Below are 27,546 nucleotides of genomic sequence, written 5' to 3' on the forward strand. Positions count from 1 at the left end.
AATTTAAAAGGTTTTACTGATGTGTGATAAAATCTCTTGATTTTAGCATACAATATTATAAATTAAAGCTTACATAGTTACATATTAGGTGAGGTTGAAAAAAGACACACGTTCGTCCAGTTCAACCTGATTGTGTGCATTTATGTTAATAGTACAATTTATACCCCTGTATGTTGTGATCATTAAGATACCGTCTAAAGCCCTGTACATACGATCGGTTTGTCTGATGAAAATGGACCGATGGACCGTTTTCATCAGACAAACCGATCGTGTGTGGGCCCCATCGGTTTGTTTTCCATCGGTGAAAAAAAATAGAACATGTTTTAAAATGTTCCTATGGATAAAAAAACGATAGAAAAAAAAAATGATCGTCTGTGTGGAAGTCCATCGGTCAAAAATCCACGCATGCTCAAAATCAAGTCGACACATGCTCGGAAGCATTGAACTTAATTTTTCTCAGCACGTCGTAGTGTTTTACGTCACCGCACTTGGGCACGTGTATCGCTGACATTCTTGTATATTGATGTGTGTTTGCATACTTTAATATAACGTCTATGGACATTGCAATATTTAAGTATTTGGAGCCATCTAGTGACCAAATACTGGTAATGGAGAGAGATGTTTGTTTTGTTTTTTGGTTTCCTTGGAGACAAGGACACACAGCGATGGGAAAACAATCCCGGTTGTTGGGGCAAGTGATCTGAGGGTGCCCGAGGGACGGTGGCCGGATTGCTGAGACCAAGAGACACTCATCCGAGAATCGGAGAACCGGATCCATCCAGCAGAGCTGAACGGAGCTGACGGAGAAGCAAGTTGCAGTCACAGGACCCTGAACAAAAGTTACTACCCAGAGCTCCGATCCAGTGGGTGAGCGGGTCACGACCCACAGTTTGCTAAGTTTTACACTCAGTTAGACTCATATACAGGCCTCACTGGGATTTATAGTTCCACAGAGGAGCAGAGAAACTGACACTGAGAAGGCTTGAGGCCTATCTAATTTGACATTTCAAGCGATTTTAAAATAGTTGTTGCAGTTACACCAGGAGCATTTTCACTTTAATTTGACTCATCAAAACTGTGGATTACAAATCACAAGGAGTTAACATTAGCTAGCGAAGAAAAGAAGATCCAGGACTAAGTACTTTAAGTGAGATCTCACGCATAGCTTATAAAGTAGGGGGAGCTCCCAGGTATAAACCTATGTTTATGTATACTGTTTTCAAATAGCTTATGTTTAAATCAATTGTGCTGTCGTCTTACGTTGGGATGACAGCACAATTACTGTAATCGCTTCTTGGTATATTTCACAGTAAAATATATCTCTGGTTAAGTATCCAGTTGTTGTGGCGTACTGTTTTTCTCACTCCAAGTGCAGTCAGTGGATCCTGGGGTTATAATGCAGTTATTTTGTATTGTCTTACATTGTATTGTATTGCATTGCATCACAGCTGTGCCAAGGGGATTGAGCCAAGTTAGTGGGGTTTATTGGTAGGATGCAGGCCCAAATTAAACCAGCAGCTCCTTCGGGGGTCAGTGCTACACACGTTTGGATTTTTGGACTTATGGTGTGTAGGCAAGACTGATGAAAGTCAGCTTCATCAGATATCCAACGGAAAAATCCATCGGATTAGATTCCATCAGATATCCGATCGCGTGTACAGGGCTTAATAGTTTTTTGAAATTATCAATGCTCCCTGCTGAGACCACCGACTCTGGAAGAGAATTCCACATCCTTACCGCTCTGACAGTAAAGAACCCTCAATGCAGCTTAAGGTTAAACCTCTTCTCTTCTAATTTTCACAAAATTAAACAACAAGACCAACGAATACAGCCACCACATCTAATGATTGGTAAGTTACAATATAATACATTTTTGTTTTATATTTAGGCTTTAGTAATTGAAATAGCATATCAAAAATCTATCAAGATTCCAAAGCAGGCACATCCAGAAGCATGCATACCATATCTGTGTAGAGCATCCTGGTAGTCCTGAAAACTAGGGTGCTCTGATATGCAAAAGGTAACCAACTGCTGTGGTCACTGTCTCCCACTCACTTCTGCTTCTTTTTGCTTCACAACTGGGCCATCACTATGATGGATCCTTTAGACACCACTAAATGAGACACACAAAGCAGAAGGGATGGAGCAGGGCTAGGAAGTCATAGCACCCCAATACTGGGAACGTCTGGGGAACTCTACATAAGCGTTGAAATGGCATACCGGCAGCATGAGATACCTGCTATGGCAAGTAGGTGTCTGTTTTATATGCTTCTGATACCCACAGGTGCCATTGCTGACCTTTTGAAAATAAGTACGGTAATAAGGTAAAAAATGCAGCAATTGAAGCCAGATCTCTTGAACCGCAAAAACAGCTCTGAGTGTACAGAAGGAAAAAAAAAAGGCCAGAAATGTTACTCAATAATCTGGATGTCAGCATTCATAAAACGATTTCTTTACATAACATATCCTTAAAGCCACCTGAGAGACAGATCTAATTTTTTCTTCTCCAAACTGTTATTTGGAATCTGAACATTTGAATCTACAATCGACCAATGGAAGTCTCACATTTTTTAGTCCATATGTAAGGATTGTTAACTGTTCTTCATTTGGAAATGTTGGAAAGCACCTTTTGGGTCTAAGCTGAGATAGATGAGTGATGACCACTTCTCTGGTAGTGTGAGAAAAAAAGAGTGGGAGAGTTAGACCAGATTACACAACACAGAGGACAGCACTGTCATGCAATTGTTGTTAAAGCAAAGTGGGAGGTAGGGCTATCAAATTGTTGGTACAATGTCTATTGACTGCATTTCTGGGACTTAATTTGGATCTCCACCCAAAAGGTGTAGCTCCACGTGTCTGCTCCCCCCTCCGGTGCCACATTTGGCACCTTGTGAGAGGGAGTGGGTACCTGTTTTTGATAGGTACCTGCTCCTACTTCCTGCTGAGTTTGCAGCACCAGGGCCATTGAGAAAGTGCAGCGTGATTCATGCATTCACAATAGGAACCTGGGTGGCTTCACTGCTGGTTTCCCTTACCCAAGATGGCAGCGCCAGCATCCGAGAGCTGATTCAAGAATTAGCTTGGGTAAGGACACTGTGGGATCCTTGGACAGGTAAGTGCCCTAATATTAAAAGTCAGCAGCTCAAGCATTTGGGGGGGGGGCTGGAGCTTCGCTTTAAATTTGGCTTTAAGTTTCAGCAAAAAAATAAACATGATGGCGTGCATGTATTTTAAATACTTAGTAGAAAGTGAAAATGCATTGAAGTCATTTCATTTGTATATACTGTAGTTAGAGAATATTGGTAAATACCATATTGTACACACTATAGGGGGTACTTGTGATAAGCTGATAGCCCAACAAACATATGCCACTCAATAGGGGCACATAATGTAATGATGTTGATAAACACAGCTCTGTTATATTCATTAGCAGTTTGTCTGTAGAAGAGAAATCCTGACAGAAAATATGATGGAAGCCAGTTTGGTCACAAGATTTGAGAGAGGGGCTGGAGAACATTGGGACCGTCACTAATGTGGAAATCGGGTAAAATGCACTGAGGAAGACGGGTTCCATGGGCATGCAGAAGACATAACAGTAACAAGTAAGCACAAGCACTATTAAGTTAATTTCACAGAACATGCTTTCATTCAAAGATAATACATTTGTGTAAAAAGAGTTCATAAACTGTTCTCAAACTCATAAATAAATGATATCACAGTCCAACAAAAGTTATAAAGTCCACCGTAAATAAAAGAAAATCTTCACACCCCTATTGTGCACCGGCCACCTTGTAGCCATGCAGCAGCTTACCAGACATTCAGACCCCAAATCAAATGAGGTCCAATGGCGCTTTTTAATAACAGATCCTGATTCCCTCATCAATCAATGGATAGATGATTATGGCTCCCACTCCCTCACTGCAGTTTCTCTCTTTCATCGGCGGCATACCACAACCAATCATTGGATGTGCCTCACATGAATGCCTCAACACCACCAGGGGGAAAGCAAGAAAATGCCATAGTGAAGTACATTAAAACCAAACTCAGTAGGGTATATCACAAAGAGCCTTCAGGCTCTCCGGAGGGACGAGATGACGTCACTGTGATATCTTATATTTAGAAGTTTGAACATTATTGTCTTTAAATGAAAGCACAACACATTCTGTGAAATTACACCAAACAAGACTGTCCCCAACCACAGACTGGAACTACACCAGCAAACAGTACACCGTAAGTATATATATGTATATATATATATATATATTAAAATATATCCATTTATTTCAACATATAATGTTTTCAAAACATGAAAATAGAAAAGCATGAACATATACATAATAAAAACCTCATTGTACAAACATCTTGGTGTTTGACAAACATCTAAGGTCTGATTTATCCATTCCAGCTGGTGCATTTCAGGTCTATAACCTTTTCTGAGGGGTTTTAGGAAGGAGATTCATACTGTATATTCAACAATATTATATTAATAAAAAGAATGACATTGTAATGGAGATAGGCACAGATCACATAATAGGAAGTGCACACATTTCCACATGGTACCTACCACCTTAGACACTCAAGGTAGGATGTAGCTGTGTAATGCTATGCAGAGGGTAAGATATTGTATCTGCCTTGGAGGAAAGGATCGTCAGAGAGCGCCAATCGACATGGGACCCCTGATCGCCCCCACGGAAGTCCCCTGTGTGATCTGACCACTGATGCTCGGACACCAGGGAGTAAGTAAATGCTATGAAAGAGTAATATAGTACATCTATGCACTACATACTACTAGAGGGTCTGCAAAGATAAATACACATTAAAGTATATGATAATATTGGAAAATTAACCTAATCCGGGATTACCTGTTGTCAAAGGGTTAGCAAAAAATGCAATTGCTTGCTGGCAATTAAGGGAGATGGTATTCTATTGCTCAGTTTTCACCCTATTGTGGACAAGTTCCTGTAATGGGTAAATATGGGTATCAATCAAAACTTCTGCCGCCCCCACTAGTATCAAGGTTTGCGTTACCGGACATTCGTGTTCGGTAATGCCGAACATGTGCGATGGCATCCCTGGAACGCATGGTGCCACCCCACTTTCCTCTGAGGCGGTGCCATGTGCTCCAGGGACAGTTGGTCCCATTGACTGGTTGTCCCGCGCATGCACAGAGATACGGCAACAGCGTGCAGGCGCGGGATTCCGGCGCCATATTTAGATCCTCGGCAAGCCTCGGAGGACTGATTGCTAGGACAGATGCCACTATTAAAGGTAATCTATATCCATGATACTAGTGGGGGTGGCTGAAGTCCTGATTGATACCCATATTTACCCATTACAGGAACCTGTCCACACTGGGTTGCAAACCGAGCAATAGGACACCATCTCCCTTAATTGCCATCAAGCAATTGCATTTTTTGCTAACCCTTTGACAACATGTAATCTCTGATTAAGTTAGTTTTCCAATAATATCATATACTTTAATGGGTTATTTATCTATGTAGAGTAGACCCTCTAGTAGTATGTTACTGATCTTTACTGGCTTGTTTACTCACTACACTTCTGTTTGATCCTTACCTGCTTATCTGCTACTGTACCCTCGCTTGCTCACCCCCCATGGGGTGATCCTGAGACCCGCCACCTGGTACTAGCACGCAGAACTATGTTTGGGACAGTATGCAGGAGACCTGTACAGATCAACAGAAGGAACTGGAGCCATTGCAAAGGTTATTGATTATTTAATTGATTATTATGATGTCAAATCACAATACTAGTGAATAACAAGTATAAGGGCTATGTGACAAAAATGCAGAGGATGATGTGGCCTACAGAGAGCACAACACCAGTTTTGGCTTTGACCTTTGCAACCCTTGTTCTAAAGCTACAAGAAAAGTGTTTTTCTTTTTATTAGCGCTTATGATAGAACATCCCATTCTTTGCCTGCTTATAGTAACAATGCTATATAGAAGACACATTTTCTGTGCAGTACTCAAATCAATTGCACTCTAGGGGGTACACTGATTGTGCCTTTCATAACATGGAATACTGTGAGTGCCATTGATTAAAGATTACTGCAAATAATCAGCCTAGTGCAAGCCTTTCCACTAATTGAAGCTCTCTGTTATGTCATGTATGACCTTGCCAGGGGAAGAAACTATTTAGAAGCAGAGGGGAAGTTTTTAAAATTAGCATGATTTTAATATGATTTAAATATTGCCTTTTCGCTTTGGGTTTGGGATTAAGACTGCGAGCGACACTGCTTGGCAGCCACATCATTTCATTAGGAGACTCAGTCATCTAGGAAGAGTTGAAAGTTATGGTAAATTGCACTAGAGCTTTGATCGCTGAAGACTTTTCTTGTACAGAATAACTCGAAAAGGGTTATTTACAGTGACTGGACAAATACAGGCTATTTGTCATTACTTATAAATCTGGCCGACAAATGTTGCAAATTGTGAATGAATTTTGTGATATTTTTAGTGAATCTGTGGCAAATGCTATACGCAGGCGGAACATATCTGCAGTAGTCTACAAAATAAGCTGAATGATGGTGGTTAAAATAGGCAACACATTGACACATTCTGACAAAGCTTAGCCCGTCTTCTCTCACATGCATTTAATTTGTCCAGTGAGGCAGCCCATCAAAGGCCAATGGGAATGAGTGTTGGGTAGGAGGTACTATAGTAATTTCACACAACCAATCCTACATATAGTGGATAGATGTTCGTGTTTTCGTGGAACTGCGCTTCACACATTTATATCCGACTCTGCACATGAACGGAAATTCCGTCAACAAAACCATGTAATTGAGAAAAGGGGAGAGTGTCGCCTCTCTTAAAATGGGGGTATAATAGATGAAAATTGTGCCTACATCCCATTGAATATAAAGAAAGATGTGACCACAAATATTTGACAACTTTTGGGTGCTTGAGGCCAGTAAGAGTCAATATTTGGGTCAGGGATTGGGGGGAGGGGGATTTTGGGGGGGACTTTTCGCGGCACTGATACAAACAATCTGGTAAAAGGTATCGATATTTATTTAACAAAGAAAATACATATATAACACAGATGAAATTTTAAGAACAATCCCCACATCATACATCAGAAAGTGATTAACAGACTGTGTTTTAGTGGAATCGATGACCTCGACCGGTTTCGCGGTTTTACCGCTTCTTCAGGAGGAGATTATGTTCTAAAAGGTATATATAAACAGTTGAAATAAACAAGCAGAACATACAAAATATATATACATTATGTATAATTCAAAACAGCGCATTATACAGTAGAGCGAAGCACTCACCCAGGCTGGTCATATGGTCGGACGTGAAACCTGGCAAAAGCCTTCTGTGGCGCGTGGAGGGGGATATTTTTATTTAGACGGGCTCTATTAGGATAAGGAGTAGAATGAATAATATATATATAACAAGGATGGCCAATTAATTATTGAGGTATGGATCACCAGGGGGTGAGGAAGGTGTGTGAATGACCAAACAGGATGAAAAAAACAAGGAAGGGAGGGAGGGGAAGAATTGGAAAGGGGGGGGAAAAAAGAAGGAGGGAAGAAGAGGAAGGAATGGGAGAAAGGGAAAGGGGGGGAAGGGATAGAAAATAGGGGAAGAGGGGGAGGGAAACAAGAGGAGGAGCGGAAAAAGAGTTATTGGAGCGGGGCAAGGGGGGAGGGAAAAGTGGGGGGGGGGGGGGGGGAAAAGGGGAGGAGGGGAGGAAAAGGAGGGGGGTTTTGGTTGGTGGAAGGGAGAAATGAAAAAGAGGGGAAAAAGGGGGAGGCCATGGGGGGGGGGAGTTGGGGGGTTGATGGTGAAGAGGTAGCGGGATATAGGTGAGAAGAAAAAAGTAAAAAATAAAGCTGAAGTGAAAAGAAGTGAGAAAAAGGGGGGGAGGTGAAGGAAAAAAGGGGGGGCAAAAGTATTGGTGAAGTATAAAGGGTGAAAAAGATGAGAAAGGTGAAGAAAAAAGAGGGGGGAGAAAAGGGGGAGGACTGGTGAAGAAAAAGAGGGGGGATTGACTGTGATGGGGGATTAGGAAAATTAAAACGGGAAGGGAGATTTTAAAGGGCAATGGAAGAAAAAGGGGGGGAAAAAATTGAAGATGCCAGTGAGAAGCACCAGCAAATATACATCCAAGGTGCAGTGTTGCATAATAGATGATAAAGAATAAAATTCAGAGAAGAAGTGATTGATTAAAAAGATCTATCACCAAGCACTTACTGAAGTTAAGAGTACCCATCACCAGGATAACCAATAAATAATAGGGAAGTTCCCCATAGGGGCCTTACCATCAACATATTGATAGTACACAAATTACTGGGGCACAAAGATTGAGGTGGAATCAGCCTTAAATAGTAGCTTTGCATTGCCAGGATAAGGGCAATCGCTGTGCAGTCAGTCCAACTGAGAAATCCAAAGAAGGAAAGATTTATCCATGAGGGCAGTTGCCAAATCAAGGGTAGAGCAGTCTTAGTGACAGGCAATCAGATGTACTCACCTCGAATGTAGGACATTCACATGTGTCCCCAGGGAGAGCGTCCGTGCTAACTCACAGAAACGGCTGTGTGAGCCGCTTTTGTAGGTATCCCTGGACGGCGTGTGACGTCATCGAATTGCGCCGCCGCCGCCGTCCAATGTCCCACCAACCCATGCACGTGAGTGCGTGGGTGTGTAGCTGCTGACCCAATGGCAGTGCGCCAGGTCATAGGCTACAAGCTGAGAGCTCCAATTGGTGCTCACGGCCGGGGACGACACACCACGCGCCAATAGGAAGGGGAGAAACCAGGTGCACGATCCAATCAGCCAGCCAGGCTGTCTGAGCTCCGAGAATACGCTGTATTGTAAACAGAAATACATGGACATTTGCACTGCAGGTAAAGTGATACACATATTCAATACTGAAATTATGAAATAGCGTGGGGTTACCCCATCACAATGCTTGGCTGTTAATTCAGAGTTAAGGGTCTTTTTTTGCCAAGATAGGTTATGGAAAAATCATCACATAGTTACCCTCTAATGTCCCTATATATATGAATAAAAATATACTTTTTTTGGGGGCAGATAAACGCCTCCACATTAATGCCACAACCTATTTAGGGATGATTGGCATTTAGGACATCAGTATGTTTTTCCAAAGAGGAGGAAAGACACGGGAAGAAAGGAGGGGGGGGGGGAAAAAGAGAACAAAGGGGAGGGGGGATGGGGGGGGGGGAGAGAAATGACCGCCATCTAGGGGACTAAAGGGGGATCTCAATACTAGCGTAGGAAAGATTTGTAGGAGTTCATTTCATTTAATCCTGGAAAAGTTGTGGCATCGAGATGCTCGATCCACAGGCATTCTTTCTGTAAAATAATCCTATTCCAGTCTCCACCCCGTGGATGTTGTGGGATTATTTCCAAGATAAAAAACCTTACAACAGAAAGGTCATATTTATGATATAATCCAATATGACGCCCTACTGTTGTTAATTTCCCTACGTTTGAATCGTAAAGGTGATCACCCAAACGCTGTCGAAATTCCCTAAAGGTCTTGCCTATATAAAAGGCTCCACAAATACAAGTCATGAGATAAACAATGCCCTTCGTGCCACAATTGGCCGAGAATGGGGGGTAAAAATCCTCGCCATTGGGTAACAGAAAATGATCACCCTCCATCACCCATGGGCATCTTGGACAGCTGCCACATCTGTAGGTGCCCCTAGGTGATGTGTGCGTTGTGTCCTCCGTAACATAATGACTACTGGTCAGTCGGTCGCGTAATGAATAAGCCCGACGAAATACCAGTTCGGGTTGTTGTTTAACATATTTCCTCAGGATATTGTTTTCAGCGAGGATGTGCCAGTTAGCTTGCAGTATGTTACGTAAGTCATTGTGGTGTGCAGAGTATGTTGTGATGAATCGTACTGATTCATGTATACGTTTTTTAATATTTTTAGAGGGGTCATACAACAAGGATTGCCTAGGTCGAAGGCAAGCCCTATTGTAGGCCTTTTTCAGATTAGTGTGGGTGTATCCACGAGCAAGGAGACGATCTCGTAGTTCATCTGCCTGTCTCTTAAAATCTGTAGGTATTGTACAGTTCCTCCGCAGTCGTAGGTATTGGGCAAATGGAATACTTCGAATGAGGGGCCTAGGATGGGCACTCGAGGCACACAAAAGGGTGTTTCCTGCTGTCGGCTTCCTGTAAAGGTCAGTGTATAGTGTGTCATCCGCCTGTTTGATGACAGTCAGGTCCAAAAAGGGGACCTGGCTCTCATCAAACACCACTGTAAATTTCAAATTAAACTCATTAAACAAAACCATGTATTTTTTTTCAACGGAATGTTGGCTCAAACTTGTGTTGCATACACACGGTCACAGAAATGTTGACGGAAATTCTGAACGTCAAGAACGTGGTGACGCAAAACACTACGACGAGCGAGAAAAATAAAGTTCAATGATTCCGAGCATGTGTCGAATTGATTCCGAGCATGCATAGGGTTTTTGTGCGTCGGAATTGCATAGAGACGATCGGAATTTCCGACAAGAACTTTTGTTGTCAGAAAATTTGAGAACCCGCTCTCAATTTGTTGTCGGAAATTACGACAGCAAATGTCCAATGGAGCCTACACACTGCCGACCGTGTGTACGTGGCATAAGTGGTGCGATCAAAAAGTTAACAGTGCAGAAAATCTCAAAGAGATCTGAAGTTTTCTGTTGAGCCATTGTTGAGCTTGTTTCCTGAATTAAAGGGTCACATTATCCCAAGTGCCTCCAGCCATTCAGATCTGTGTGTGTATGGGTACCTTTATTTATTAAAGGTATACCTGTCACATATTCATATTCAAAGCAGGGACTCTATTTTAGATTTAAAGCATATGTCAAGGTGTCAAGGCAAAATTATAAATAAATAATAAAAAAAATAACATATTTCCTCCAGTACTGCAATACATGTACCTTTCCAACATTTTATTCCTTTAAACATGCTGCAAGTACAAAAAAATTGTATATGTCAGGGATATAGTGTGTCTACATTACACTTTAACACAACATGGCATGACAGCACAGTGGGGTTGTTTTACTAAAAGTAAATAGGTTCTTCACTTTCCAAGGGACGTTGCAGTATTGCCCAGGGTTTAGCGAATGTGGTGAAGTTTAACTTTGCAAACAATACCCAATCATATGCAAAAAAAAAAGTATTTTTTGCTTGCACATCATTTTAATGAGGAAAGCCATGGCGTTTCACCTTATTCAATAATCTCTGGGACAAATTCCTTCACAAACTAAAGTAAATCAACCCCAGTGTATTTTTGGCCTCTGAATTCCAAGGCATTTGTTTTAAGCCTTGCCTACTTCATGTCTGATGAATTGTATATTTAGCCAACCAAAATGGAGCAAATAACAGAAGTGTATTTATTGTTAGAGTGTACATATATTTTAAGACTTCAGCAACCGTTTAGCCACCAGTTTCAAATCCTACAATAGGTTTTAAAAGAGACCGGTCTCCATCACTTACTACAGCATTCAATCTGTTTCTGAACAAAGTCTGCTTAACAATAAAATCTCAACTCTGGACTCCCCTCTCCAAACCCCAAGTGGGACCTCCCTGCCTGTTGATCTTTTTTATACTTACCTGTTTTTGAAATCTTTAGACTGGAGATATGACAAGTAGGGTCCTCTTTGGTTCTTCGCCCGAAGGTGGCCGCTCCCCAATGATGCAGATAGCTTATCATAATGACCTCAGCACCTCTCTCTGCCTGGTACCCTAGTAATTGCCTCTGAGGGGACAGGTCCATGACACTCTGCACACTATGGGCCAAATTCTCAAAAAGTCTGCGTAACTTAAATTTCAGCAGTTAAGTTACACTGACTTAAAATTTCTACCTAAGTGCCCGATCGTCAAAGCACTTAGGTAGAAATTTCAGGCCGTGTAACTTAAGTGCCGCCGTCGTAAGGCGGTCCTCCTCTCCTGGGGGCGTTTAAAATTTAAATGAGGCGCGCTCCCGCGCCGGCCGTACTGCGCATGCGTGTGACGTAATTTTCCCGACGTGCAGCGCGCGAACGTAATTAACGCCGGGCGGCTTTGAGAATTTCGACGGGACACTAAAGTTGCGACGGGTGAAAAAAAAAGACGCGCCGGGAAAACAAATAATTAAAAAAAAAAATGACAGCGTCGCTCAGCATGCATTCCTGAGAGGGGGAACTCCATGCCAATTTTCAAAGAAAAAAACGGCATGGGTTCCCCCCCCAGGAGCATACCAGGCCCTTAGGTCTGGTATGGGTCGTAAGGAGACCCCCCCACGCCGAAAAATTGACGTAGGGGGTCCCCCTACAATCCATACCAGACCCGTATCCAAAGCACGCTACCCGGCCGGTCAGGAAGGGAGTGGGGACGAGCGAGCGCCCCCCCCTCCTGAGCCGTGCCAGGCCGCATGCCCTCAACATGGGGGGGTTGGGTGCTCTGGGGCAGGGGGGCGCACTGCGGGCCCCCCCACCCCAGAGCACCCTGTCCCCATGTTGATGAGGACAGGACCTCTTCCCGACAACCCTTGCCATTGGTTGTCGGGGTCTGCGGGCGGGGGCTTATCGGAATCTGGGAGTCCCCTTTAATAAGGGGGCCCCCAGATACCGGCCCCCCACCCTAAGTGAATGGATATGGGGTACATCGTACCCCTATCCATTCACCTGGAGGCAAAAAGTAAAAGTTAGTAAACACACAACACAAGGCTTTTTAAAATAATTTATTATTCTGCTCCGGATGCCCCCCCTGTCTTCGTTATTAGCTCAATTACCAGGGGGGGCTTCTTCTTCCACTCTCCGGGGGTCTTCTTCCGCTCTCCGGGGGTCTTCTCCGCTCTCCGGGGGGGGGTTTCTTCTTCCGCTCTCCGGGGGGGGCTTCTCCGGACTCCGGGGGGCTTCTTCCATCTTCTCCCCTCTTCCGCTGTTGACTCGGCGAACCCCGGTTCTTCTGCAGCTCTCCGGTGCCTTCTTCTTCAGCGCTGGCTGCCTGCTATGTTTGTGTGTTAGCTCAATTAGTAACAGGCAGCCGGCGCGGTCTTCTGTGACGTCAGGGTCTTCTGTTCTTCTCTCTTCCGATGTTGCCTCGTCGCCTGTTGTCGCTGTAATGATGGAAGCGCGCCTTGCATCACATTTATATAGGCATCACCGTCCCATCATGCTCCGGTAGGTACCCACGTGGTGGGTGCACGTGGGTAGGCACCCACCACGTGGGTACCTGCCGGAGCATGATGGGACGGTGATGCCTATATAAATGTGATGCAAGGCGCGCTTCCATCATTACAGCGACAACAGGCGACGAGGCAACATCGGAAGAGAGAAGAACAGAAGACCCTGACATCACAGAAGACCGCGCCGGCTGCCTGTTACTAATTGAGCTAACACACAAACATAGCAGGCAGCCAGCGCTGAAGAAGAAGGCACCGGAGAGCTGCAGAAGAACCGGGGTTCGCCGAGTCAACAGCGGAAGAGGGGAGAAGATGGAAGAAGCCCCCCGGAGTCCGGAGAAGCCCCCCCCGGAGAGCGGAAGAAGAAACCCCCCCCGGAGAGCGGAGAAGACCCCCGGAGAGCGGAAGAAGACCCCCGGAGAGTGGAAGAAGAAGCCCCCCCTGGTAATTGAGCTAATAACGAAGACAGGGGGGGCATCCGGAGCAGAATAATAAATTATTTTAAAAAGCCTTGTGTTGTGTGTTTACTAACTTTTACTTTTTGCCTCCAGGTGAATGGATAGGGGTACGATGTACCCCATATCCATTCACTTAGGGTGGGGGGCGGTATCTGGGGGCCCCCTTATTAAAGGGGACTCCCAGATTCCGATAAGCCCCCGCCCGCAGACCCCGACAACCAATGGCAAGGGTTGTCGGGAAGAGGTCCTGTCCTCATCAACATGGGGACAGGGTGCTCTGGGGTGGGGGGGCCCGCAGTGCGCCCCCCTGCCCCAGAGCACCCAACCCCCCCATGTTGAGGGCATGCGGCCTGGCACGGCTCAGGAGGGGGGGGACGCTCGCTCGTCCCCATTCCCATTCCTGACCGGCCGGGTAGCGTGCTTTGGATACGGGTCTGGTATGGATTGTAGGGGGACCCCCTACGTCAATTTTTCGGCGTGGGGGGGTCTCCTTACAACCCATACCAGACCTAAGGGCCTGGTATGCTCCTGGGGGGGAACCCATGCCGGTTTTGAATTTAAAAATTGCCGTGGAGTTCTCCCTCAGGAATGCATACCAAATGCCGTCGCTGGAACGGGCCTTTACAATGTGTGACTAACTTTCCACATTATAAAACCAGCCCTAGTTTTGCGCAGGCAAATTCGGAACTTACGCAGAAATCACAGTGCTGAAATGCTTTGAAAATCTGCTTAAGTCCTCATTTGCATACGCAAAGCTGCATTTCAATGAGAAATGCCCCCAGTGGCGGATGCGGTACTGCATCCTAAAATCTGACCGTGTAAGTGTCTTACACATGTCAGATTTTCTGCCTAACTTTGGAAAAAGCCTTTTGAGAATCGTTTCCAAAGTTAGGCACAGGGATACGCAGGCTGAACAGCAGTTAAGTCTGCGTATCTCTTTTGAGAATCAGGCCCTATGTCCCCAAGGATCATTCAACTCAAAAGCCTGGGGACATCTAGTGGCAGAATTATATTATTACAAGGGGCAGTGACAGAGAGGTGTTGAGTATTGCAGGAGGAGTTGGCATATTTTTCCCTACTGCTGATAGACTAGTTTTAAAATAATACCCACAGTTGGGCTTGACAGAAAACATATCCTGAAAAATGATGGAGGCTGTCATTACTGACCACTTAAAATGCTTTTTTCCCTTATGCTGATCACATGAGTTTTGTACTTTCTGAGCCGTTGACCTGCAACAAGCATGTATATCAGAAGTTTTGATTCTGATTTTCTTGATGTGCAATGAGCAATGGTAAGTTATGGTAGCCTCTGTATTTCTCTCTCTCTCTCAATTTTTGCACTGATTATTTTACACATGTATGGACCTAAAATAATCCAGGGGTATCCATGAGAACGCATGTATCCCACTTACAAGCAAAACGTATATTTAGTATGATCCTGGGAATGTTCTTGGCAGTAAATACACTGATCAGCTATAACTTCATGGCCACCGACTTAATATTGAGTAGGCCCCACTTTTACCACCAAAATAGCCTATTTTGCCTCCAAAAGAGACCTGATCTGTCAAGGCATGGATGCCACTAGTCCTTTAAAGGTATGCTGTGGTATCTGGGATCAACTCATCAGTAGCAGATGCCTTAAGTCCTGTAAGTTGCAAGGTCGGGCCTCAATTGTTTAGACTTGTTTTTCCAGCACATCTAGCAGATGCTCAATTAGATTGAGATTTGAAGAATTTGGAGGCCAAGTCAACACATTGAACTTGTTGTGTTCCTCAAACCATTCTTGAACCATGTTTTCAGTGTGCCAGAGTGTATTATCCTGTTGAAAGAGGCCACTGCCTTCAGGGAATACTGTTTCAATAAAGGGGTGTACTTGGTCAGCAACAATGTTAAGGCAGGTGGTACGTGTCAACTAACATCAACATGAATAGCAGGACCCAAGGTTTCTCAGCATAACCTTGCCTAAAGCATCACACTGCCTCTTCCGGCTGCTCTATACTGCATCCTGATGCCATATTTTTCCTGGGTAAGGTCCAGTACTGATGTTCATGTGCCCATTGTAGGTGCTTTTGGCTGTGGACATAAGTCAGTATGGACACCCTGACCAGTCTGTGGCTACACAGCCCCATACACAAAAAACTGCGATGCCCAATGTTTCTGCTTTCAACACATCAACTTCATAGGCAACATGTTTACTTGCTGCTTAATATAGCCCACTGATTTTTGGATTGTGACAAGATAACCAATGTTATCCACTTAACCTTTCAGTGGTCATAAAGTTATGATGGTCGGTGTATATTCACCAGCATGACATTCTCAGAAAACATATAATTTACTATGATACCCAGGGCCGCAGTCTGCATGGAGTTTGTACTTTCTGCCCATACTTGCATGGGTTTCTTCCTGCTCTCTGGTTTTCTACAACAATCCAAGTATATACTGGTAGGTTAGTTGTCTTTCCCCCAGAACTGAACCTACAGTGTGCATATACATGAAGCGCCCTCTAGTGTACAGTTTAGTTAGCATAATTTAGCTGACTCACAGTAGCTAAGTGAGTCTGGGTAATTGCTGTGGGTTCAACTTAAGGTCAGGCTGGAAGGCTCTGCAGACTATGCTTCTATCACCGCCCCCTAGTCCTGGAGGTCCATGGAAACTTCTAGAAACTAGTGGGCGGTGGTATAGAGGCAAGGATCTGAATTTTTATGGCATTATTGGACTAATCCCCAAGCAGGAAGCCTGACAGGGTGGTAAGATGGGCCTATAAATATTGAAGAGCCTGGCCAGCAGGTGGTGGTTGTCGGGTAGAAGATGGAGCGCTGAGGTTGATGTTGTGAAGCCTTGGAGAGAATTTTGGGGCTGGGGCTCAGGAAGGAAGGAGAGAAAGGTAAAGAAAGGTAAAGAGAGGGACCCTCACCACCCTTCAGTCTCATCCAGAAGACACCCTGTCTAGCATGGGGAGACTTGTACAGCAGGAGGCCTGAAGAACAACCAGTCTTAACCAAGGTAGCAGGATTCAAGGGACAGTGTAAGTATCTCTACCTATCATCCCCAGGGCCAATTAAGGACAAGGCTGCCAGATGCAATATTTAGCAAGCTTTCACTGGAGCAATGACACAGCTAACCTAAATCTCTTTCTCTGGGACACTTTTCAAGACAGTCAGTTGAGTTGGTATTTCCTTCAAGTGTTGGGACTTTGTGAATTTTTCCAAAGGGAATATAGAACTCCTGGAAAGAGGAAGTTGGCCACTGATTCATTAAGAGACAGACAATATCCTGGAGGGAGTACTGTCCAGGATCCATTTTCTTTGTAGATAGAAAAGAAGTAAGTCCTCAAGTTGTTCTATCAAATTCAAGTTGGGCATCCCATAATCCCTCATCCCTATGCAAGTTGATTTCCCTCAATAAAATAACAAAACAAAAAAACAAGGCCATGGACTGTTTGCGGACTCTGTATGGAAGTTGTAAAATGTGGATTGCCCGGCTGTGCAAAAACAGGAGGACCCGTAAATTCAGCAGCCCCCTGGGGGAGTAGGGCTACATACAGTATGTGTATGAATACAGTGGAGTCACTCTTAAGCCTCATACACAACGATCAGAATTTCCGACAACAACGGTCTGACGGACGTGTTTTATTGGACAATCCCACCATCTGTATGCTCCATTGGACAAATGTTGTCGGAATTTCCGCCAACAAATGTTGACTGTACATGCTCTCAAACTTTCCATCGGACTAAAATACAAAGTACAAACACACATGCTCAGAACCAATGCTAAACATCAAACAACAATAGCAGAAGTTGCCCAAAGGGTGGCAGTAAAGAGCTGAAAAAACACGTGATTTGGTAAAAGTTGGCTGAAAATGTTCTGCTGTGTGTATGTAAACCAAGTTCACGGGGCAATGCCCCTTCGGACAAAAATCCACGGAAAAATCCGATGGAAGTCCGATTGTGTGTATGAGGCTTAAGCTCCTCAAGTGTGCATGGACTGGTGCTATTCAGTAAAGCACTACAGAATATTGTGGCATTATATAAATGAATTAAATAACATACATTCACTCCCTCCCTTCTACATTTTTCATAAAAATTCAGGGCCACCTGCAGTAATACTCCAAGCAACTGTGCATGCCATGCTAAGCCTGTACCTCAGTATGGAGCTGCCTGTCATTTACAGTTAATCAAGACAACTTGTGCAAAATCTATCTTTTATATAGACATAGAGAACCTAATGTATGTAATCGAACCTTTGTGCAGTTACAAAGTTGCATTATGAGAAGAGATTTAAACACGATTGGGATTTTTTTCATTGGTGCATCCTCATTATATAGCAAAATTATAAATATGTGCCACACATGGATGCAAATATGCCATATGTTTGAAAGGCATTAGTCTGAGTAGCCAGATGCTGGAGTTACTTAGAAGAGCACACATGAAATGCTGCATTTTTCCCAATCTGGTTAGTTCCGTCAAGCGTAAAACAGGCAAAATAAGGAGCGCTGGGATAAATGAATGAAGTTTGGAGAGTTGTGTTTACTAAGCAGAACACAAGTTGTGAGTGCTGATTATTTTCCAACAAATTAAAAGTGTTTTTTGAACATGAAGCATTTCCCCAAGTATTAATTTTGTAAATGAATCCATACATTGGAGATAAGTATGAATATGCACTACAAACATTGTACCAAGAATCAATGTTTTTGACATATTTAACTAAAAAAAATCCATATTTAACTAAAAAAACTAGCGTTTCCATGGAGTCTAGTGAGTCTTTATTGTGCTGTTTGCTTTCTTTGTATCATTTAAAGGCAAATCTCTAGTTAATCAATTGAATAATCTTAAAAAACAAAACAAAAAACTCAAACCAAAGTGGATATCCGAGAGATATAGAGAGATCAGTCCTCATAAGCTTTTAGTCAAGCTAGCATTTTCTACATGATGCTCCCAACATATTCCCATAAGCAATCTGTTAAATGGCAGATAATACAACATTTCCATATCCTGACCCAAATTCTGGCTTACTAAAGAGTACAACTGTGTTCACTACACTGTATCTGCAAACTGAGTAGCATAACCAACTCTGAGCTGAACTCCAAACAATTAGCTAAATATACATACATGGGAATTGTCTAATAAAGAAAATTCTGTTGCTTTAATTTGTCATCTTGCTGGATAAAAGGCTATCTAAATTGTGCAGCCAGACATCCCTGCCAGACAGCCCAACCTGGATCTACGCTGGAACAACACAGTGCAATTCAACCTGGGATACAGCCCCAGTTTGAAGACTGAAGGAGCAGCAGTGCTCCTGTTCACTGGTTTGCTCTCTCCTCCTGTGAGCCTGTGTTAGACTAATGCCATGTACACACGATCGGAAAATCCGACAAGAAAACCGTGGATTTTTTTCAGATGAAATGTTGGCTCATACACACGGTCACACAAAATTCCGACCGTCAAAAACGCAGTCACGTACAAGACGTACGACAACCTGAGATCAATGAAGTTCAATAGGCAGTTTGGCTCATCTGCTTGATTCTGAGCATGCTTTTTTTTTGTGCATCAGAATTGCATACAGACGATCGGAATTTCCAACAAGAAATTTGAGAACCAGCTCTTAAATTTTTGTTGTCGGAAATTCTGACAGAAAAAATCAGATGGAGCCTACACACGGTTAGAATTTCCGACCAAAAGCTCAAATCAAACTTTTCGACCGTGTGTACGCGGCATAACAGTACTGTGCACTGCAGCATAGTCTGACTGTCTTCTATTGTTGGCCAACCCTCTCTCAGACTATATATTGATGTATTCTTACCATCTGCATTTATAAACTTAATTTTTTTTACAATTCTTCAGTTACTTCCTGGTTTCTATGCCTAGGCAAATGATGTCATACATCCCAGAAGTCTTCAGTAGGGGAGAATGGGCTTTCTCAACTAAGTACACCCTCTCCTGGTTGCATGCCTGAGCAAAGAGTAGGTGGATTTGAGGAAGTAAGTGCTTTGTGAATCATCTGCAATTACTCAAGATTGCCATTGCCAGAAATGCTAGAGGATTGTTTTTCAAAGTGATTTCTCAACAACAAGCATAGAGACATGGATGAATAGGTGTGTTTGCTTTAAATATTAAGAATTAATTAAATAGCATTTTTGGTTTGTGGTGATTAGATGACGTGTAGTTCCACTTTAAGTAATACACAACAGCAGATCTTCATCCTGAAAAATAAGATTCCTCCTCTTTAACCCTTCTCCACTCTGCTACATACATATCCCTTTTTTCACCTTTTTTTCTGTGCAAAAGTTTTGGTCCCACCCCCCATCTTCCCTTCTGAATGATGTGGCTCCCCAGTGTCTCCCGGGATATGGGACATGCATATTCCAAAAGGCGCTGGGAGCTCTGCATGTCCTTCATATAGTCGTCCATTCATAAAAAAAGAAGGGGCGGGTCTAGCAGCATGCCATCAAGAGCGATTGTTCTCAACCCATAAGAGTCAGCAGCCTCCTAATGACAGCACACAAAAACATGGCGGCACAGGACCCGAGTGGTAGCAGAAGGGACTTGGATCTCAGCAGGACAACACTGGATCCACTGGGTGGGTAAGTATTTAAATTGAGGAGAACCCAGTATCAGGTAAGCAGGGAAATAAAAAATGGAGGAGAGTATGAAGTTCCTCTTTAATGTTTTATTTTAAGTTTGCCTGGAGTTCCGCTTTTACGTTTTAATTACAATCACAAACAAAGCTAAAAACAAGTCAGAAGATTCCAACTCACCCCATTCACTGGATAGGTTTTCCATCCTAATTCCCCGATAGCGGTTGTGGTGTCAAGGAGAACCACTGCAAACAAAAAAAAACACTTTCTGTCAGTTTTGAGCATATTTTTGAGTACAGATTTCACAGTCAGATTGGTATGTTACAAAAAAAAGTCACATATTGTTTTTTATACATTTTCTTCCAGTAGATAAAATCTTTATAGACTGAGTATACCTGGCCACAACACCAGCATTACCTTTAAGATACCATAACATTGGCTTTCATAAGCAAGTTTTGTGCTTAGATCTATTGATTATAGCAAACCACATCACTGCATATACATATTTACTTATGTTTCTTGCTCTGTAACTGTAACTGGAATTTACATGTAAAGTAGCATATTATTATTATTATTCAGGATTTATATAGCGCCAACAGTTTGCGCAGCGCTTTACTACATGGGGGCAGACAGTACATTTAAAATACAATTCAATACAGGAGGGATCAGAGGCCCCTACTCGTTGAAGCTTACAATCTAGAAGGGAGGGTCAAGTGATACAAAGGGTAATAACTGTGAGGGATCATCAGATGGAGGAAATTAAAATACAGTTTTTAGGTGTGGGTAGGATAGGCTTCTCTGAAGAGGAGGGTTTTCATGGATCATCTAAAAGCTAATAAAGTAGGAGATAATCGGACAGATTTGGGTAAAGAGTTCCATAGGATTGGAGAGGCTCTGAAAAAGTCCTGGAGGGACTGGGAGGGGGTGATGAGGGAGCTAGAGAGCAGGAGGTCTTGAGAAGAATGAAGAGAATGATTAGGTTGGTATTTTGAGATTAGGTCAGTGATGTAGCTTGGAGCAGAGTTGTGGATGGCTTTGTAAGTAGTTGTTAGTATTTAGTATTTAGGAGTAGCCGACACAGAGCTGCTGGTAACGTGGATGAGTCTGGCAGCAGCATTCATGATGGATTGGAGGTGGGATAGACTATGTAGAGGTAAGCATAGGTTGGAGTTGAGACCAACAGGATGACTTTTGCCAGGGGATTCATTAAAGTCTACTTATAACCATCCAAAGTGGGTTCTGGTTGTCTGTATAAAATGCTAAAAAAAAATATTGTCAACAACATGATTAACACAGAATAAATGTGTACCCTAGTAGTCACAAAGTGGCCATTACCATTGACAGTTGGATGCTTCCTGTTTCATTCTTACCAGCCATCAAGAACACTTTTACCTATTTTAACAGTGGAATGCAAAAAAAGTAATTTAAAGCCCCGTAGTAACTGACACGTGAAAGATTATTAAAAATAAACCCCTTTAAAACTTTACATCACCAACACAATTCATGTGTGAGTGGAGGAGAAGTTCACACATATTTAGCTGGCTCCTCTTATTTTAGGATAAGTTTGAATCTAATTGACTTGTATAGAGTTGTTAGAGATGGTTCTTCCTAGTTTTACAAACACGCTCAATGTGATGGAGGTGCCATTATTATTAAGATTCACATGAGATTCTCTGACTCACTATAAGGTCATTCTTTTTTTTTTTTATAGTCCCCTGACATCTAATATCATAATCTTTTTGTTAGATACTGAAATATACAATAAATGTAAGGAGGAGAGCTCCCTTTTAGAGTTCATTTTTCTCCATGAGCAGAATTGTAGTCATGTTCTCCCTTCTCGCTATAATGCCAAACATTTAGGCTACATTCATACCTCTTCTAGGTGTGTTTTACATATAGAAGGTGTGTTTTGTTGGAAATTGCACCAGAGATGCAGCCAACTTGCAGAACACCAAAACACATGACCGTACCACTTTTCCCATCCTAGAAACTCAGGCCTCGTACACACGGCCGAGGAACTCGACGTGCCAAACACATCGAGTTCCTCGGCCAGTTCAGCACTGAAGCCGCCGAGGAGCTCGGCGGGGCGAGAGCTCCCATAGAACAACGAGGAAATAGAGAACATGTTCTCTATTTCCTCGCCGAGCTCCTCGTCGGCTTCCTCGGCCGAAAGTGTACACACGGCCGGGTTTCTCGGCAGAATTCAGCCAGAAACTCGGTCGGAAGCTGAATTCTGCCGAGGAAACTGGTCGTGTGTACGGGGCCTCACAGTTCTCTACAAAAGAATCCCGAGACATTCAGATGTCAGATCGTCATTTAACCTTTTGGCTTCTACACTTAAAAAGTAACTCAAGTTTTGTTGGAATAAAAAACAATCAAGGCAAAATACATGCAATGCAAATTTCACTGCCATGAAAAGTCTACTTTACATTTTGCCATGTACATTCGCATACTGCTTTCTGAATGAGATAGTTAGCCTTCATTATAAACACATGGTACAAACTCAGTGATGAATCTCACTGTGCCCCTTTAGCAGTTCATGAGTCTTTGAAAATATCTCACCCAAAAATAAAGACTTATTGCAAGTGTTGAAGGAATGTTATAATTTGACTTGTATCTCATGGCAGGCTTTTGACTTGTATCTCAATGCAACGCCATGCACCAATCACACAATAGTAAATTATATTTCTGGGGGATGTACAGGATATATCCAGATTGCAATATTGCAAAAAAAACACTTGTCTGAATTAGCAAAATCAGAAAATTACAGCTTCTGCAGATTGAAATCAAGAGATAATGTATAAAGTTATTATGCAGCTAGTTTACCTAGGACCCATGAAGAAAATACTTTCCTATAAAGATCAAGGTTAATATTTATATATATAATCGTACCTATCCCACATTGCTGATCTCAGCTTCAAGCACTTCCCTTGCTAAAAAAACTTCAGCAACTGACAGCTCTGAGGGTATCGGATGCCCTGGTCCCCCCTCTGTGTTCCCTGGTGCTTTCTGAAGGTCTCTAAATCACTACAGAATACAATAATGATGTAGGGGTCATCAGAAGAAACCACAGTGAAGAGCAGGAGGCATCTTACACATCTGAAAGTGTGTCCATTGCAGATGCTAGTGTAGGTTGCGACGTCATGTGTGACGGGGGGGGGGGGGGGGTGTTATTGAGTATTAGTCCTTTTCTTTGCAGGGAAGCATTTTTAACTTTATTTAACGACTACATTACCAAGCCTATTTCTGAGATTTGGTTTTTACAAGTTAAAAACTGTTTTTTTTGCTAGAAAATTACTTAGAACCCCCCAAACATTATATATATATATACATTTTTCTAACACCCTAAAGAATAAAATGGCGGTTGTTGCAATATTTTCTGTCACACTGTATTTGCGCAGTATTACAAGCAAACTTTTTGAATAAAAAAATAAGACAAAAGTAAAGTTAGTCCTATTTGTTTTTTATATTATGAAAGATAATGTTACGCCGAGTAAATTGAAACCCAACAAGTCACGTTCAAAATTGCGCCCGCGCGTGGAATGGCGACAAACTTTTACCCTTTAAAATCTCCATAGGTGATGTTTAAAAAATTCTACAGGTTGCATGTTTTGAGTTACAGAGGAGGTCTAGGGCTATAATTATTACTCTCGCTCTAACGATCACAGCAATACCTCACATGTGTGGTTTGAACACCGCTTTCATATGCGGGCGCTACTCACGTATGCGTTCGCTTCTGCACGCAAGCTCGGTGGAACGGGGCACTTTAAAATGGTATTTATTTATTTTACCTTGTAATAGAAAAAAGCATGACAGGTCCTCTTAAATATGAGATCTGGGGTCCAAAAGTCCTCAGATCTTATATTTACGCTAAAATGCAATAAAAAAAATGACTTAGAGATGGGTGGGGGCCATCTTGCCCTCTCTTGTCTCCGAAGGGACAGGTCCGGAGCACCTCCGCCGTTACCGATGGCCACGGTAAGTGGCGGAGGGCACCGGAGTGGGGCGGGAGGGGTTTCCCTCTCCCGCAGCCCATAAAAATAATCTCTCTGCGAATCCGGCGCAGAGACCACTTTTATCTGAAAGAGAACTGCTGGCTCTTGAAGAGGATACCAGGGTTATGGTAGCTAGCTGCTACCATAACAACGGTATTCCTCTTCAAAGACAGGATGTATATAGTCGTCCTACGGGAAGGAAGCGGTTAACTAGTTATACGTCAATGTAATAAAACTAAATGTCAAAATGGCTTGTATAGCAATTATATAAATGGTAGCTATTTTTTGTAGCAAAGTAGAGTTTTTCTTTAGGTGAACCATCACTTGTGGGTGGACTGACCCTTTGGCTGTTTCACTGCATAATAAAGGAAGCTGGGGACAGATACTGTATGTCCTCACAAGAACACACACATATAATCTTTACTATCACAAATGAATCCTCTTTGCATTTCTTTTATTGCAGTTGCCATAACATGGATGCATTTAATACAGAAAAAGATTGCTCAAAGGGTCATCATATCTCTACGGGAAAAAACAAACAAAAATTGGGAAGAAAATTTACATCTACAATATGTAATTTGCTGAGAAGTTAGGATGTAAGTAAAGCTTAACAGCTTGTTTTTCCAGTAATTTCTGTTTGGAAAGCTAAGGCCCCATACACACGATAGAATTTATCCGCAGATACGGTTCAGCGGACCGTATCCGCGGATAAATCCTCTCTAAGATTTCAGAGGATTTCAATGCGATGGCGTGTACACACCATCGCATTGAAATCCGCGCTGAAATCCTCTGCCGATGACGTGTCGCGCCGTCGCCGCTATTATGACGCGGCGACGGGCGCGACACTGTCATATAAGGAATTCCACGCATGCGTCTATTCATTACGGCGCGTGCGGGGAATCCCTTTGGACGGATGGATCCGGTAAGTCTGTACAGACGAGCGGATCCATCCGTTGGAATGGATTCCAGCAGATAGATATTCTGTGCATGTCGACAAATATTTATCTGCTGGAAATCCATTCCAGGGGAGATTTATCTGCGGATAGATATCCGACGGAGTGTACACACCATAGGATCTATCCGCAGAAACCCATTTGATGGGATTTATCTGCGGATAGATTCTATGGTGTGTATGGGGCCTCAGTGTGAATCTACACAGAAAATAGAGAGCAATGGGTATTGTAATGTCTATAATTTGCTCTCTTTTATTTTAAATGTGTTATTAAGCATTTTAGGCTTATAGTCACCCTTGCTGCTTAAATTTTTACCCATTTGTTTTCTTTTTTTAACCACTTCAATACTGGGCACAATCGCCCTATCCTTCCCAGACCAATTTTCAGCTTTCATCGCTCTTGCACTTTCAATGACAATTGTGCGGTCATGCTATGTTGTACCCAAATGAAATTTGTATCATTTTGTTCACACAAATAGAGCTTTCTTTTGGTGATATTTTTTATATTTTTTGCGATATATAAGCGAAAAAAAGAGCGTCAGTTTGGAAAAAAAAAATTCTATTTTCTATTTTAACCACTAGCCGACCGCGCACCGTCATTATACGGCGGCAGGTCGGCTCTCCTGGGCGAGAGCCCGTCGCTATACGTGCGTGTGCCCGGCGGGCGCGATCGCCGCCGGGCACACGCGATCGCTCGTTACAGAGCGGGGACCGGGAGCTGTGTGTGTAAACACACAGCTCTCGGTCCTGTCAGCGGGGGAAATGCTGATCTTCTGTTCATACAACGTATGAACAGAGGATCAGTGTTTCCCCTAGTAAGGCTACCCCCCCTACAGTAAGATAACACACAGGGACATACTTAACCCCTTCCCCGCCCCCTAGTGTTAACCCCTTCACTGCCAGTGGCATTTTTATAGTAATCCAATGCATTTTTATAGCACTGATCGCTATAAAAATGCCAATGGTCCCAAAAATGTGTCAAAAGTGTCCGAAGTGTCCTCCATAATGTCGCAGTACCGAAAAAAAATCGCTGATCGCCGCCATTACTAGTAAAAAAATATATTAATAAAAATACCATAAAAATACCCCCTATTTTGTAAACGCTATAACTTTTGCGCAAACCAATCAATAAACGCTTATTGCGATTTTTTTTTACGAAAAATATGTAGACAAATACGTATCGGCCTAAACTCAGGAAAAAAATGTTTTTTTATATATTTTTGGGGGATATTTATTACAGCAAAAAGTAAAAAATATTCATTTTTTTCAAAATTGTCGCTCTATTTTTGTTTATAGCGCAAAAAATAAAAAGCGCAGAGGTGATCAAATACCACCAAAAGAAAGCTCTATTTGTGGGGGAAAAATTTTGTTTGGGAGCCACGTTGCATGACCGCGCAATTGTCAGTTAAAGCGGCGCAGTCCCAAATCGCAAAAAGTCTTCTGGTCTTTGGGCAGCAATATGGTCCGGGGGTTAAGTGGTTAAAAGAAATCCAATAAAATCGAATCTTGTCATAAATTTAAGCCAAAATGTATTCTGCTGCATGTCTTTGGTAAAAAATATCCTGTTAAGTGTATACTAAATGGTTTGTGATCACGGACAGATGTACGCAGATGATCATTGGGACAGATGTGCGCAGGTGATCACGGACATATGTGTGCATATGGTCAAAGGAAGAGCTGCGCTGTTCTAAGCTAAAATGTGACACTAGTGACAATGAAGTGCTAGATAAATATCAATTAAAATTATGAAACACCGACTGAGTGAAAACATTATGGCCCAGATTCACAAAGGACTTACGACGGCGTATCTCCACGTACGCCGTCGTAAGTCCGAATGTGCGCCGTCGTATCTACGTGCCTGATTCTTAGAATCATTTCCGCTTGATTTCGGGCAAGATACGAGCGGCGTAAGTCTCCTACGCCGTCGTATCTTGGGTGCATATTTACACTGGCCGCTAGGTGGCGCTCCCGTTGATTTCCGCGTCGAATATGCAAATGGGCTAGATACGCCGATTCACGAACGTACTTGCGCCCGGCGTATTAAAATACGCTGTTTACGTAAGGCGTCCAACTGGTGTAACTTTACCCCTCATAAAGCAGGGGTAAGTCATGTTAGGTATGGACGTCGGAACAGCGTCGTATTTTACGTTGTTTGCATAAGTCGTACGTGAATAGGGATGGGCGTAGGCTACGTTCACGTCGACTAAGCATTGAGCCGGGGTAATTTACGGAGAAAATTTGACGTGATACTGAGCATGCGCGCGCATGCGCCGTTCGTTAGGTGTGTCATTTACATGGGGTCACGATTTATTACCATACAACACGCCCCCTACCAGCCTACTTTGAACTAGGCGGGCTTACGCCGGGCCATTTACGCTACGCCGCCGTAACTTAGGGCGCAA

The 27,546-nt window shown here is 43.0% G+C and overlaps 1 protein-coding gene across 2 annotated transcripts in view; it reads right to left on the reverse strand.

Moving 5' to 3' along the window:
- EPHA6 (EPH receptor A6) overlaps window positions 1–27,546 on the reverse strand; it is a 1,141,406-nt gene that overhangs the window by 1,028,527 nt on the left and 85,333 nt on the right. For both annotated transcript variants that reach the window (XM_040338721.1, XM_040338722.1), the window contains exon 2: window positions 20,378–20,442. In XM_040338721.1, the coding sequence (XP_040194655.1) occupies window positions 20,378–20,442 (65 nt within the window). The remainder of the gene's footprint in view (window positions 1–20,377; window positions 20,443–27,546) is intronic.

Source organism: Rana temporaria, chromosome 2 (genome assembly GCF_905171775.1).
Source record: "Rana temporaria chromosome 2, aRanTem1.1, whole genome shotgun sequence".
NCBI classification, from domain to species: Eukaryota; Metazoa; Chordata; class Amphibia; order Anura; family Ranidae; genus Rana; species Rana temporaria.